Source organism: Saccopteryx leptura, chromosome 2 (assembly GCF_036850995.1).
Source record: "Saccopteryx leptura isolate mSacLep1 chromosome 2, mSacLep1_pri_phased_curated, whole genome shotgun sequence".
Taxonomy (NCBI): domain Eukaryota; kingdom Metazoa; phylum Chordata; class Mammalia; order Chiroptera; family Emballonuridae; genus Saccopteryx; species Saccopteryx leptura.
The window spans coordinates 38420249-38436011 of record NC_089504.1 but is presented as its reverse complement, the minus strand read 5'-3'; the positions used below and the strand labels follow the sequence as shown (position 1 = coordinate 38436011).

At 50.4% G+C, this 15763-nt stretch overlaps 1 protein-coding gene and 1 non-coding gene across 7 annotated transcripts; one reads left to right on the top strand and one right to left on the bottom strand.

Annotated features, from left to right (window-relative positions):
• Positions 1 to 1101: 1101 nt before the first annotated feature.
• LOC136396519 (U6 spliceosomal RNA) lies at positions 1102 to 1212 on the bottom strand. Its single transcript, XR_010749801.1, has one exon. It is a non-coding gene; the product is annotated as a U6 spliceosomal RNA (small nuclear RNA).
• Positions 1213 to 6544: 5332 nt separating this feature from the next.
• DNAJB5 (DnaJ heat shock protein family (Hsp40) member B5) lies at positions 6545 to 15275 on the top strand. 6 transcript variants are annotated; one of them, XM_066367764.1, is made up of 5 exons: positions 6558 to 6670; positions 7255 to 7446; positions 10046 to 10290; positions 13147 to 13748; positions 13882 to 15275. In XM_066367764.1, exons 3-5 carry the CDS (start codon positions 10080 to 10082, stop codon positions 14113 to 14115), a joined length of 1047 nt encoding a protein of 348 aa, XP_066223861.1. In that variant the 5' UTR covers positions 6558 to 6670; positions 7255 to 7446; positions 10046 to 10079; the 3' UTR covers positions 14116 to 15275. The 6 variants fall into 6 exon arrangements, with proteins under 6 accessions (XP_066223860.1, XP_066223861.1, XP_066223859.1 ...); XM_066367762.1 differs by lacking the exon at positions 7255 to 7446 and adding an exon at positions 7520 to 7647 and having other exon boundaries at positions 6561 to 6670; XM_066367761.1 differs by lacking the exon at positions 7255 to 7446 and adding an exon at positions 7506 to 7647 and having other exon boundaries at positions 6561 to 6670.
• Positions 15276 to 15763: the final 488 nt, after the last annotated feature.

Here is a 15763-nt window from a genome sequence, read left to right as displayed (position 1 = left end):
ATATTCTTAATCCACCCACAGTTCCAGGCATAGGTGGGAGTACAGCCAATGGCCTCTGTCTAAAGTACACTTCTAGGAAATGGCTACTGAGTGGTCTAGCACCTCCCCTTTCCACCTTCTTGGAACAGACATACACAGGTAGTCAGGCCTATAACCATGTCACAGGATTTCTTACCAGCTGCACAGCTCACCCCATTCACTTGCAGGGCTCCCATACCTCACCTCCCTGGAGTTTCTCCATGGAGGTCCATCAGGCTCAGGATAGCTTAGTAACATCCTACAGGTCCCTTCTCCGTCTCAAGGCACAGTGAAACCAAGCATTGGGACAGAAAAAGAGGCATAAAAGCTGGGCCTCTGTAGACGCTAATAACAAGATTTGCCCACCTCAGTCCAGCAGTCCTGACTGGAACTTTAGACCCTTTCAGAACTGTTCTTCCTACCAATTGCCACTTGTTTCTGGGGCTGGATGGAGCCTTGGTTCTCCCATCCAAGTACTAACCAGGCCCGACCCTGCTTAGCTTCCGAGATCAGACGAGATCGGGCACGTTCAGGGTGGTATGGCCATAGACGAGCCTTGGTTCCATGTGTTCTGCCCACCTGTCCTGCTTTGGCTTAAGTGTGCTCCTCTTTATCTCTAGGGAAAGTCATTCCCCCAAAGGTAACAGCAGCTGCTAATTTGCTAAACATGGAGTAGTGTGTTCTCTGTCCCATCCCACCCAAAGGGTTATTTGAAGTTGAACCTTGCTGAATCTGTTCCTCGGCTGTAAAAATTTAGAAAATAGTCCCTTTTCTGTCTGCCTCCTAGGCTGATAGTTGAGTGAGAACAGAGTAACTTTGATAAGAGAAAAGAGCTGAGTGAGCAGCTTGGATTTCTGGCCCCATCTGAAGGCTGTGTGTATATCCTCTTCCACCCACCCTCGTAACTCCCAGGCCTAGCCGGGGTACTGCCAATGGCCTCTGTCCACAGTGCTGAAGTCACAGCCAAGTCAGTTGGGAATCTTCAGTCCCTCTTTTTTGTTTTGTTTTGTACTGTAGTATACTACTAATTTACTCATATATACATTCACCTTACAATCTTATATTTTAACATTTATCAAAAACAAAAATATTGAATACTTGATAAATTTGTATGTCACCCTTACACAGGGGCCGTGCTAATTTATCTTCTCCGTGTTGTTTCAATCTTAGTACATGTGCTGCCAGAGTGAGCACTTCAGTCCCTCCTTGCCCCACCTTTACATAAGCATCAAGAACAGAGATTTCCAAGTTCAAGGACTGCTCTGAAACTCAGAAAGTATTACCAAAATGTTTATTTTATTTCATTTATTTCGAGTATCTTTGTTTTAAAAGCAAATATAACACTCCTTTCAAAATCATAACAGGTACAAATGTACAAGATGTGATTTAGCAGCTCAGAGAGAAAAGAGGTTGCAGTCTTCACTTGGTATGGTTAAACAGTATGAGGTGACTACCCAAAATCTGGTGGAACATGAGGCTACATGAAACGAAATTCAGAGTCAGAGGAGGGAGCAGGCTGGCTCATCTGTACACTGCACTGGCATGCCAAGAAAAATCCAAAAGCTAAATCAGGCTCCACAAAGTGAAACCCAGCCAGGGGAACATGGTCTTAGTGTCTGCAACAGAACAAAGCAGAAGAGAAATCCATGAAGGCCTGGTGTTCACCCTGGAGAGGAGCAGACTTGAGAGGATGCAGAGGCTGATACCTGGTAGATGGTACCTACAGGGTCTACGTGACCTCAAGCACAGAGCTAAGACCAAAGGTGGAGTAGAGGCAGATTCCTGCTTAATAAGACTCAAAGGTAACTGGATCCCAGGGAAGGTATGAAACTGTATAAACATATGACAGAAGTATTGAGTTGGGGGAGGAGGATGCCTTACTAAGTATCCAATCCTCTTGAGACCTATGATGCCAATAAATGGTTAAGGACCTTTTGGTGAGTTCCCAGTCCTGAGCCCAGCTGAGCTGTATAGGGAGATCTATGATTGTACAAATACACATGACCACCAAAGCATCACCATCACTGGGTTAGGAACTTTATTTAGTTTGACCTTTCAGAACAACTGTTGTGTCTGCAGCTGTGGGTCCTGATCTGAGAGAAAAGATCCAAGGTCTCAATACTCTGATGTCCCCTTTCTGGGTGGGCTCTGAGAAGCTTCTCTAGAACCTGATGTTGCACGCCCTCTGCTGGTCATTCCTAGCACTGTCCTCTCACCCCAAGGCAAGAAATGATCCTCTTTGTATCAAGATGAGGGTTCATCCATGTCTAGGAGGAGGGCTTAAGCTGAGTCTGGGTTTGGGGAACTGTCTGGTTTAGGAATAAGACTAAGATCAGTGTCTCATGCTGAGGCCAAAGTTGGGACTCAGCATGGGACTGAAGTCTGGGCTCAAGTGTCAGCATGAAATATTTATCCACATATTAAATTTAATTTCTAAGTAACGAGAAATATGTATCCAGGTGAGATGCTGACTCAGGAAGAAATCAGTATGCATCTAGTGTAATGGGGTCAATGTAGCATTCCTATACTAGGTGGAAGCATCAGGTAATAAGCACCAGCCACGGGAGAACTCAAGGAGAGATATTGTCAGAGAAGTATAAGGTATGGGGGACAGAATGAGGTAGTCACTAATTTCTAAGGGCCTCCCAACCTTAAAGATGGTGGTAATGGGCAGGCTAGAGCCCATTTCTCCTCAGAAGGCAGATTTCAGTATTCTTCATCCAGCTTCCTGTTAAAGTCCTCCACCATCCCTAGTACTGTCACATACAAATCACAAATGCAATTTGGGGACAGAAGAGGTCAAAGGGCTAGTCTTGTCACTGCAGAGAGCTGGTAGCTGTGGAGGTAAGTCTTCCTTTCCCCCAGGATTCTGTTTCTACTGGCAACAGTGCCTGGCAAACTCCCACACCAAGATCTTAGCAACCGTGGGAGCCCCTGGCAACTGCTGCCATGGTGACAAGACAAGGAACTGAGAATGGGCTGAAGGGGGAGCATTTCCTTTGAAGCCTTCGGGATAAGTGCAAAATGGGGGAGGCTCCCTTTCATACACAGTCTGCTAGGGAACAAGTGCTCCTGTCTAAACACCTCCTCCCTGGCACCCACCCCTACCTGTGCCCCCAGGTTCCGGTTCCTTCAGGGTGAAGAAATGAGGGACACCTAGGATTATGATGTCTCCATGGGGAGGGAGTGTGAGGGGGTGTTTGAACTGACATGATCACAGATGCATGCATACACTGGCAGACCCAATGTCAGTGTGTCAAGAGCCATGATGCCACACTTCATCCACTCTTTTGTCATGTAGACACAGGCCTGCACAGTCATTTAATTACACATGTACACTAAAACAAAATCATACACCTACGGCAAATAACAGAATCAGACACACTACCACACAAAAATAATTACACAGATACACTTACAAATTACATTACAAATAAAACAGTACAAATAACTCTCAATCAGACTCAAGCATTTACACATGCACTCACATACCCAGATATCTATGAACATTCAAAGTAACTGTTAATTTTGTGAGCATTAACTATATGCCAACCTCAGAACTAGGTGTATTACATGTTACTTTAATTAACCCTCACAACACCCTATGAGGTACTGTTGCTGTCTATCCCCATTTTACAAAGAAGGAAATGAGGCACAGATGTGGCAAGTAACCTTACAAGATCGACAGTCTACCTCCAGAGCCTGCATTCTTCTACCCTATTCTTCACCCTGATTCCTCACACACACCTTACACCCAGGGCCAGAGGCGGATTAAGGTTGGTTGAGGCCCTGGACGCAGAGGAAAATATTGGGCCCCTTAAAAAAAAAGAAAGAGCCTGACCATGCAGTGGCGCAGTGGACTGAGCATCGGACTGGGATGCGGAGGACCCAGGTTCGAGACGCCGAGGTCGCCAGCTTGAGCTCATCTGATTTGAGCAAAGCTCACCAGCTTGGACCCAAGGTCGCTGGCTTGAGCAAGGGGTTACTCAGTCTGCTGAAGGCCCGCGGTCAAGACACATATGAAAAAGCAATCAATGAACAACTAAGGTGTCACAACAAAAAACTGATGATTAATGCTTCTCATCTCTCCCCGTTCCTGTCTGTCCCTATCTATCCCTCTCTCTGACTCTCTGTCTCTGTAAAAAGAGAGAGAGAGAGAGAGACAAGGAAAATAAAAATACATGTTAACCATATTTTTAAATAAATAAAAAATACTATGTACTATTAATGTTAAAATTGGACATATGAAACCAAACTTGGTGTCATTAGAAAAAAGTGTAAAATTGGGATTTTGTGGAGCCCTTCAGAAGTTGGGGCCCAGGGCACACACCTGGTGTACCCGCTGTTAAATCCGCTTTTGCCCAGGACAATGGGACAGAAGACAGCAATAGCAAACATAGCGAAGAAAGCCCATCTCACCAACACCAGAAGGAACAGCCTTGCACCCTCAAAGTTCTAAGTCTACACTTTAGCACTTGCAGGGACCAGGTTAAGGGCCAGTGACTAAATTTTCTGCCTCACTGTTGGCAAAGGCAAGGCTGGAGGAGGCAAAATACACAACTGTAATAGGAGGAAACAGAGCCACCCACTAATCAGGCCCCAATGAGTCTGGAGAAAGGGCAGTGAGAGCCCCCAGATCTAAGGAGTCAGTACCAGTCTTGGGCTTCCTTATCCGACTTTGCCCATCTCCACGTCACACTATTCCATTACTTCATCACCCCACTTCCCCGCCCTTCTTCATTCTTCTGCACCCCATCTCTTTCCCATCCTTTTGCTGCTCACTCCATCTCCCCTCTCTTCTATTCCTTGCTTCCCACTTCCCCTTCTCATCTTCTCCCCTCCTTATCCCCTATCTCCCCTCCTCTTCTCAGCCCCTTTATCTCATCTTTCCTCCCTCCTCTCCTCATCCCCCAAACCCCACCTCATCTCCATCCTCCTCTTACCCAACTTCCTTTCCTTCCTTCGCATCCCACACTCCTTTACACCTGGGATCCCCATAGTGAGTACTAGAAAGAGGACAGGTAGTAGAGCCTATGCAGTCCTGACTTCAGGACCCCTAGGCCTCTCTCCTGCTCTGCTCTGTAGCCTAAGTACTGATGCTCTCTCTACAAGCCTCAGTCTCCAGCTCTATCCAGTTTGTATGACCTCACGGATGTACAAACTTTATCTGAAAAAAACGTCAAAGAGAGGTAAATGTCCTAGTCCTCAAATCCTCCAAGAATTCATTCCCCGTATTCACCCCGAGGTTACCCCCACCCCACCCCCAGTTCCCTTTAGCACAGATGGGCCTGGGAGACAGTGACGTGGGCGCCAGGCACCGTGTCTGCTCAAGCGTCGGCTTCCGCTGCTGGTGACCGCCTCCGCAGCCTTGCCTGCTCTGAACAGCGGGGACACTGGGTTGAGATTTAATAGGGAGTGGGGGTGGGGTGGGACTGAGATGGGAGATTCTGCTAGTATTAAGAAATGAGATCATGTGGACCTGAGATGAAGGATTAAATGGAGGACCTAGCATAGGAGAGATCACGAGAGCAGAAAGGATTAAAAATACGATAAGCCAAAAGATCGTGGGGTAAAGCCTGAAGATTATATGGGGCCAAGAAGAGGGAAAAGTAAAGGGGGGGGGGGTACTAAAATGAGGAAAGTCAAAGGGTAAGTCGGATGAAAGAGTATAGAGAGAACTTTAACGGAGATTGTGGGGGTTGCTGAAAAGGGGGAACTGAGATGTGGGGATTATACAGAGAATGAAAAGGGGACTCAGAACAGATCTCACGGAGGTGTCAAACAGGGGGAGAACTAGAAGGTTACAAAGGAGAAAGTAAAAGGGCACTTAAACTCTCCATGTCTACCCCGGCCTGTTTTGAAATTGTTAGGTCACGTCAGGTCACCTCTGGATCAAGGTAAGGTAAAAGTAAATCAGGTCAGGTCAAAATCAGTTCACAGTTCGACAGAATACAGGTTAAGAAGGGGTGACCTTTTGACCCTAGTCCAGACACCACACCTCCCAGAGTGCACTATTTTCTCCCCTACCATCCTAAATGATGAGACGAAAGAATGCCCAGAGTCACCGCCAACTGGTAGGCGCAGTTTTCCTTTAAGGCTACCTTTGACACTGCACGAGTTCCAGAAGGTTCTCCCGGGATTCCAGCAGTGGCCAGTACGTCCCACCTTCCCAAACCGGAGATTGGACTAATAGAGTTGCGCACCCCACCTCCCAGCTCGAGTCTGAGTCCCACAGACCAACCAATAAAATCAAAGGGCGCATGGAGTTGCCGCCCTCTGTCCCTTTCACCAATGACACGACAAGATAGCGAAGAGGTGTGGTTGACTGATCCCAGAGTGTACCAATCAGACCCCCACCAATCATTGCCAGGAATGTGTGCGCGTGTGGCCAAGTGACAGGGGTGGAGAATGGGCGGCTATCACTAAGCCACTCGTAGAAAACTATCCAATTACAACAGAGATTGAGCTGAGTGACGGGCAGACAGCGCAATGGGCAGCACGAAGGCGGAGTCGTGGGGGCGGGTCCCCGGGCCCGCTGTCTGAGGCCGGCGGGCAGGCGACTCCTGTCCCGAGTGGAGGCGTCGGAGCCGGAGCCGGGGGAGGGGGCAGCGGCTATCTGACGGACCGCGGAGGCGCCCGCAGCTCCTCACCGGTGAGGGCGCCGAGCTAGGATTCGGGGGTCCTGGGATTGGGGGCGTCGCGAAGCCAGGGGACCTGGCGTCAGGGTTTGGGACACGGAGGGCCCGTGGGCTCTTCTGCCATAGGGGTGCGGGGACTCAGTTTCTGCAAGGTGCTCCTTGTCCGCGATCCTCTTACGCTGGGGGCAGCCAGCGTCTGAGCCGGGGAGGGTCGGGCCGGGTTGGATTAGGTTCCGCGGGGCGGAGGCGTTTCTGAGCTGGCCCAGCCAGCCAGCACCGGTGACATCACCGACCACCCTCCCCCGCCCGAACCCCCTCCCTCTCTCTTCTCTTTCTCTCCTCGCCGCGCCTTTTGTCCCGGCAGGTCTCAGCTCTGCCCCGCCCCTCCCCGCCCATCTATGAGGGAGGAGACTCCCCATCAATGACTTCATTGAGTAGGTTCTTGGGGATTGGGGTCGGGTCCTCCCGGGAAAGAGAAGCGAGAGGAACACAGTGCATCTCAGGCCCTTACAGACAATCACACCTGTCACAAGGTACACACGCTGCCACTCACAGCACACGCTCGCACTGCCAGCCTCACTGTCACACTGTCATACAGCTGTTCACAACCAGACATTCCTGCACCTGAGAACAAGTGACCGCTGGAGCCTATCCCTTCACTTCTACACCTGGGGATCAGGCCCAGCTCCTGCTGCACCGGACAGGCCTTGCTGGGCAAGTGCCTCAGAACCTGAGGAGGTGACTTCCAGAGCTGCAGCTTTCCAAGCAGGCTCCGGTGGAGCGATCAGAGGTGAGGGGCTGGGCTGGGCATGTTTAAGCGCACAGTGCTCTCCTGCCCGTCCCCAGCAGCATCCCCACTACAGGCTCGAGGAGCTTTCCGGAGCTTCCCACACTTCTGGGGAGAAGACTTCTTAGCCAGCTTGATGTTTAAAATTCAGCTGGAGCCCTTAAAACTTCGAGCGTGGACGCTGAATGGGTTTGTAAAGTTTCGGTAAGTCCCACCGGAGAATGGCACTCATACCCGTATCAAGTCAAATTCTCCATGTCACATCCCCCCTCCATTGCCTACTTGCTTCCTCCATCTCATCTTCATCTCATCCTCATCTCATCCCCATTACATATAAGAGCCTCCTACCTCACCTCTACATTTGAATGAAGTGTACCTTTATCATTCATCTCCTATACCAAACCCTTCAGGCATCCACCCCTTTTCCACAAACATCTCCAGTATTTTAACTCTCTACATCTCTCTCTCTCTCTCTCTCTCTCTCTCTCTCAACACACTAGTAACCCATTTTTTTTTCCTCAGCCATTTCCATTTGTCATCCCTCATCCCCCCCCCCATCAGTCCTTCATTTTCTGTATCAACCATCTCCCTGCCCTATACCAGTCCCCTTTGACATTTCTCCTCGCTTTTTATTCCTGCCTCTGCATTAACATCCTCTTCATTCTTCATTAAAGGCAGTGCCATGCCTTGGGGATCCTTTGTCATTCCAACATGTGGCTTGTGGGTAGGGAGAGGGAGGGAAGAAAGAAGGAAGGAAAAGGTGATTCCTGAAAGAGATTGCCCTGTGTCTGTGGAGGCAAGAGAATTATAGGTCTAGAACAGCTAGCAGCCAGCAGGTGGGGGCTGGGGAGAAAGCTGGCCAGATGAAGAGGTAATGCAGGGACAGCAAGAGAAAGGTGAAGAATTGGCAAGTCTTTCATTTGCCCTCTGCCTAGAAGCTGCTGTAGTTCTCTGGAGGCACCCTGTTGGTGTGCTAGGATTCCTTCCCATTCCCAGGGGGAAGAAGGTGTGGGCTGAGGCAGAGATGGCAGACCACCCCCAGCTCCCTCTCAGACAGCTTTTACTGCTGCTTCCGAAAATGGCTGCCCTCCCCCACATGCTCTTTCTTCTCTGCCTCCTCCAACCCCAGCCTCCCCCATCAAGCGTGACATGCTGGTAGGGGAAGAAGGGGAGTACTGGCCTTTTGGGTGCTTTCTTTTTGTCAGAGTGAGGTGACTCCCAGAACCATGAGTCAACCCAGCCACCTGCAACAGGCCTTGTGGGGGCAGGAGCTAGGGCCATTGTCCCTACCTAACTGGAGCCTTCAGGCCTCCTCCTACCAATTACAGCCCTCATTCCTGCCAGGAAACCTATACCCCTCGCCGAAGAAGTCACAGGCAGAAAAGCAGGTCTCAGCTGTGGCTGCCAGCCCAGGACATTGCTAGAAAGACTCCGGTTCTCTGGGCTTTAGCAGGAGTTGGCCAAATCTCTCAGAAGAGCTGGAGAATGTCTTCTGGCCATTCTCCCAAATAACTCTAGATACAGGAAAGTCCCCTCCCCTTCATATTCACCAGAGTCATTGGTGAAGGGAGATTAGCATGGAAGAATTAAAGCCTTATGTTTCTCTCTCACATAACAAAAGCCCCTGTATCCAACTTAGAAGGGACTACCAGAGGAGTGTGGGCCTGGCACTGGGACTGATCCTAAACCACTGGACAGATGAGAGGGAGGAATTGGTAGGGAAGGTATTAAGGAAATGGTAGTTAGTGCCCATTTGTCTCCTAACAACTAAGGTTTTAAAAGGTCCTACTGCCAGGATGTTTTTGTTCACTAACATTGATGCTTAGGTGGCACAGACATGTCTTCACACACAGTTTTATGTGTAGACACTGGGAAATGAGTAAAAGGAACTGTTGCCCTGGTTGAGGGAAGGACAGTGTCATCCTGCTACTAATGAGGGAGTTAGAAACGGCAGTTTCTAAAGGCTGTGAGTCATCCTCTGATGTGAGTCACACGTGAGGCTTAGCATAGTTTGGGGATCTGGGGGCAGGGAGGCTGGGGTCTCCAGTGGCCGAGAGGACTCCAGGCACCCATACCCTGACTCAGCCTGGCTGGCCAGGACAGCTGGCTGAAGACCTAGGCCTGTCCCCAGTCCTAGGCCACTGCCCCAGCTGCCCTTAGCCTGGGCACCATGCCTGAGGCATGGCGTAGGAGACCATGATGCCCAGGTGACCTCACCCCCTACATTGATCTTCGCCAGCTTCTGTGTGTGGATCTGTCAGTTCATGGTGCCACCTCACTGAGAAGGGCCTTTGAAGGGTCCTCAGTCTGGCCCAAGATCGTGGGCCTTAGCCTAGCTCCACAAAGTGGGCCACAGCCCCCAGCTTCCTGCTGGGAAAACCCAGGAACTGAGGAAAGAATCACAGAATCCTAGAATGTCAGAGCTGGAAGAGATCATCTAGTCCAAACCTTTCATTTTACTGATGGGGAGACAGAGGCCCACAGGAAAGGCATGACCTGTTTTAAGTCACACAGTGACTTTTAGGGATTGCAGGATCATCAGGAGCAGGGCTGGGGCAGAAGGGAATAGAGACATCAAGGACTGGCCCTGGATTTCTTTCAGAAACAAGGAGACCAGTGCCGGTCCAGTGGCTGTGATGGGAAAGGATTATTACAAGATTCTTGGGATCCCATCGGGAGCCAACGAGGATGAGATCAAGAAAGCCTATCGAAAGATGGCTTTGAAGTACCACCCAGACAAGAACAAAGAACCCAACGCTGAGGAGAAGTTTAAGGAAATTGCAGAGGCCTATGATGTGCTGAGTGACCCTAAGAAACGGGGCCTGTATGACCAGTATGGGGAAGAAGGTAAGAGAGCAGTGCTCCAGCATGATATTGGACCACTGTCCTTATTTGGGGTCCTGGGGGGCCCAGTTCTCATAGCAGGGAACTGGAGACTGAGAGGGGGTAAGGAAGGCGAGTGTTCCTAACACTGACACCCAGAGGAGAGGAGAGACAGCCCATTCCCCAGCCTTGGCTTACCTAATTCTCCCCACCTCTCTCTGCCCCTCGCCCTGCTTAAGTTCAGGCCGCAGAGAGGTCTGAAGCTAGACCCAGAGGCCTTCCCCCTCCGGTTTTTTCCTCTCAGCCTTATTAGTCCTTCCTGAAGTCCCCACTGCTTCATTGGCTGATGGGGAAGGCTAGGGAAAGGGAGTGTGTGGCTCTCTGAGGACAGAGTATTTACATTCATCAGCATAAAAGTTTGACCCATAAGCCACCTGGGAATTAACCACTGGAGCACTGAGTTAGAGCGATGGTTGTTCCCTTCTCTGCCCCCTCCCTGCCCACTTCAGGCCATCTGAACAGAGTTGGAACTTTGCCTCCCAGGGGAAGTGGCAGGGATCCAAGGGTGTAAGGGAAATTGCTGCTGGCATCTTGCCCCCTCACTGGGGTAGCTGGTGGCCATGCACAGGGTGGCAGGAAAGGCCCAAATAAAGCCTCTGAGAGGGCGGCCCCTCCCAGCACATCCCACGGGCATGATGTAGCTGCTAATTCTGGGCCTACCCCTCAGGGCCGCCTGCTACCCGCCAGCCACAGGCACCTGTCAGGCTATATTAAGAGACATAGTCACAGCTGAGGACTCTCCTTCCCGGGAGAAACTGTCCTTCCTCCCTAACTGTATCCACCTTTCTTTCACATTCTCCTCCTTATTCTCCCCACTCTAGCCTCAAATTAGATAGGCTAACCATATGCACTGTACCTGATGCAGAGAAGGCACTCAAAGGAATGTTCTTTTCCTCTCTTCCTCCTTGCTTTGTGTTCCATGACATTACCCTCTGTGCACCCAGTCCTCCCAGCTCCCTCTTCTGATTTTCCAAGCCACTAGTTCCTTCCATTTTCCCCTGCTCACCTACTAAACTTGCCAACTCCCAGAGACACCAGGTGTCTCCTGGGATCCCCACTCTTCTCTCAGCTAAGATTTTTTCCCCCTCTGGGATGGAGGAATGGGAGAAGTAGAGGTGGGAAGGGAGGGAAGCTGTGCAGACAGTGTGCCACCATGTGACCTGTCTAGGAATTGCACTTATTCCTCCACTGGGCCTCACCTTTGTTTAGGAAGGTGGGAGCTGGGAGAGAGCTACCTGGAAACTTCCCCCTCCTTAAGGACCGAGCCTAAGTGAAGGGCAAAGCTTAGTCCTTAGGCCCAGACACTGGGTTCTAATGTACATCTACATCCCAAGAGGTCTCCCAAGGATGCAGCACAACTTTAAGGGGACATCCAGAGCCTGAGGAGGGAAAAAACAGCCTTGGAAATGTGGGTTATATTTCTTTCAGCCCTGCCTCCTCCCCAACAACCAGACAGAACAGTTGTGTACATAGAATCTGTGCTCAGCCCTGGCTGGGGACAAGTTGTTCCCAGCTTGAAATGGGGGTGGCAGTGGTACAGCAGGAATCCCTACAGAGAAATTACCCCTTCCTGTCGTCATCAGTCCAACCTCCCTCTCTCCCTGAGCTCTGCCAAGCTTCCTGGACTCACCTGATCATCAGACCTCAACAGAAGGGAAGAACAGCCCCTGAGTCTGAAGCAAAGGGCGAAAGGCAGCTGCCAGGAGTCTCTGAACTGTCTGCCACTTGGCCCCTCTAATGAAATCCCAATCTGCCAGAGGCTAATTTAGACTCAGGCTTCTACAGCCAGTTGAAATTCTAGGTAAAAGGCCTCAAAGAGAAGAGTCCCTTCCTCTAGCTTGGGCCCCACCCTAAGCCTACATATTCTAGATCTAGATCTCAGTGTTAACCCCCTGCCTCGCTCCTTCCTATGCCCCCTACTATCCCATCACCACCACTGTCATCCCGCCAGTAAGGCTGCCTCCAGGAATCTGGGTCCCTTAGATAGGACCTGACTCCAGTGTGAGCAACTGGGGTCACCACCCACAACGTGCCAGCTCATTCATGCATTTTGGCTGCTCTGACATTAAGTATGAGGCGTAGGGCTTGGTGTTATATAACTCCAGGGAGCTCCATCCCCATTGTAATGTAGGTCTGTCTACTGTGTGAATGGTGCCCCCTGGAGTTGTGTAACACTATGAGCCCTGAGTGTGGGAACAAAGCATTTAAAAACTTTTTCTGGAGAAGTAGCTCCTCATCTCCAAGCTAGCGAGCTTTCCTGCTTTTGGGGGTCCTCTTTATTTCCCATTTGGTCAGAAGTCAGGGAAAGAAGAAACTGCTAGAAGCAGAGCTTCCTCTTGAGCTGTATCCCCACCTTATTTGGGACAGATCACTTACTAGAGCCCTGTGTGGTCAAATTTTATCCAATTGCCTCTTTCCCTGTGTGTCTTTGGAGATAAACAAACATTTCAGAGCCAGATATGATGTGTAATGTGACGCCAGGGCAGCCACTCAAAGCATGTGAGAGGTATTTGGGTCATCAGTACATGGGAGAGATTATAGGACTGGAACTCACATCCTCAGAGACTTTTAGTCTTAGCTTTTCCACCTATTGGGTGACTCAGTTTCTTTGAACCTCAATATATGCTTTATCAAACATATAATTAAGAGTAAAAATAATCTTGCCAGGGAGTTTTCTCACTGTACCAGGCCAGCCCTCTCTCTTGGAGTTAAAGGTTTCTTCTTTTTCTAGGCCCATGAGTTGGGAGCTAGAGGGCAAGGAGAGGAGACTGGGGTGGGGCCCCGACCAGCCACACTGTCCCTAACTTCTCCTCCCTCCAGGCCTGAAGACCGGCGGTGGTTCGTCAGGTGGCTCCAGTGGCTCCTTTCACTACACTTTCCATGGGGACCCCCATGCCACCTTTGCCTCCTTCTTTGGTGGCTCCAACCCCTTCGATATCTTCTTTGCCAGCAGTCGCTCCACTCGACCCTTCAGTGGTTTTGATCCAGATGACATGGATGTGGATGATGATGAGGACCCATTTGGCGCCTTCGGCCGCTTTGGCTTCAATGGGCTGAGCAGGGGTCCGAGGCGAGCTCCAGAACCACTGTACCCTCGGCGCAAAGTGCAGGACCCACCTGTGGTGCACGAGCTGAGGGTGTCCCTGGAAGAGATCTACCATGGCTCCACCAAGCGTATGAAGATCACAAGGCGACGCCTCAACCCCGATGGGCGAACTGTGCGCACTGAGGACAAGATCCTACACATTGTCATCAAGCGTGGCTGGAAGGAAGGCACCAAGATCACCTTCCCCAAAGAGGGTGATGCCACACCTGACAACATCCCTGCTGACATAGTCTTTGTGCTTAAAGACAAGCCCCATGCACACTTCCGCCGAGATGGTACCAACGTGCTCTACAGTGCCCTGATCAGCCTCAAGGAGGTGCGGCCCGGGTCAGGTTGTGTGTTTGACGAGGGGGGATGATAGGGGACATTCTTTCCCCGCTTTAACCTTTTTCTCTCTTCCCAGTCACTCTACCCCATCTCCTCCTCACTCTCTGCCTGATTTTCCCCAGGCGCTGTGTGGCTGTACCGTGAACATTCCCACCATTGATGGTCGAGTGATCCCTTTGCCCTGCAATGATGTCATCAAGCCAGGCACCGTGAAGAGACTCCGTGGGGAGGGCCTGCCCTTCCCTAAAGTGCCCACACAGCGGGGAGACCTCATTGTCGAATTCAAAGTTCGCTTCCCAGACAGACTACCACCACAGACACGACAGATCCTTAGGCAGCACCTGCCCTGCTCCTAGGCTCTGCCCCAGCCAGTCTACCACAGCAATACCCCACACTCACCCCCCCAGTGTGCACCCAACTGATGTCCACTGGACACCCGCAACTTTTCTAAAATGCAAAAAAAAAAAAAGCCACTGGTTTTCAGGAAAATGTTCCTATCCCTGACCCCTTTCAGAGCTGGGCTGCCTTGGGGGAGTGGGAGGGAGGTGGGGAGAACTAGCCCAGGCCAGGGGACAATTTTCATGTCACTAGCTTTGAATCCAGTTCGCACTCCAGTGGCTGGAGAGTGACCTGAGTGCTACTTGAAGATATAGAGAATCCTGTCACTGCCTGTAAATAGCATGCCTTTCTTCCCTTCTCAGCTTTGCTAATACCTCTCCTCTCCCTCCCCTGTGGTTTTCTCCTGTGGGGAGGAAGGGGATAGAAAGGACACTGCTTTCTCACCCCAGCCCCACCACCAGGTCCACAATGGCCAAGGTTATCACACACATATGCACACACACAAAGCACTCATCTAGAGCTGTCGGTGCCTCTCCAGGGCTGAGATGGAAAGGGAAGATCCATAATCTATGAACCAGGCCATTGAGTATGAGGCACTTTTCATTTGGGGCAGAGAGGTGAACGGGGCCCTCAGCAGCCTCCCTGACAGTTCCCCTGCCCAGATCCCAGAGCTGGAAGTTCTGTCCTCCCTGCTGCTCTCCGGAGTATGCAAGGACGGAGGAAGGGGAAGGGGGCCTGCTGTATTCAATCTAAGAGGTGGAGGACAGAGTCCATCTTCCCAGCCTTCATCAGGAAGGGACAGGGCTTTGGAGTCAGGTGGCAGCTATTCTCCAGCAAGAGATTCAGGGTCACAGGCTTCTCCCCACACCTCTGAACTCAGGGCCTCGCCACCCCCAAACTTCCAAATACCATTTTTGTGATATGTGAAGCTACTTATTTACCCTTCATGAGGCTGCGTGGGAAATTTCCAGCCCTTTGATGCCTGTGTGACGCCACCCCATTCCCACAGCAGTAAGAAGACCCAGTAGTGCAGGAGCTAGGGAAGACTGCTTAAGCAAGGGCCTGGGGTGGGGTCTTTAGGTTTTCTCACTTTGACAAGCCCTTGAATGTTTTTATAGTAGTTTTTGTATTTTTTTGTAATGACAGTATTATGAAAAAATAAAATATTTTAAAAATATGGCATCTGAGCAGGAACCTGGGTTGGAGGCGGGTGTGCCATGCCACTGTCAACCTTCCTCCAGGACCCTGATCACCTCTGAGAAGCACAAGCAGGACCTCAATATAAGGTGAAGCTGATTCCTTCATTCCTCTAACCCCAGACTCCTGGGATTTCCAAGACATACTACCCCAAATAGCAAAGACAGAAGATAGCACCAATTAGAAGAAGCAAATATATTTGCAAAGAATAAGTATCCTTGGTTATGAGAAACAGAGCCTATCCTCTTTGAAGGATGTGCTATCATGAGAACAAATAGATTTTCTCTACATGGACTATAATTTTCCTTTGAGAAAAATGTCTCTCCTAGGAGATGGAGAGGACTTTTTGGATGAATAGAAGAGACATGTCCCGAAAGACAGGGCAGTAAAGAGGACAGCTGGAGGTACCTGGGGTCTTTGGTGTATGCTGGTGGGGTCTGGTTGGGAACACAGGCTCCTTGGGAGGCA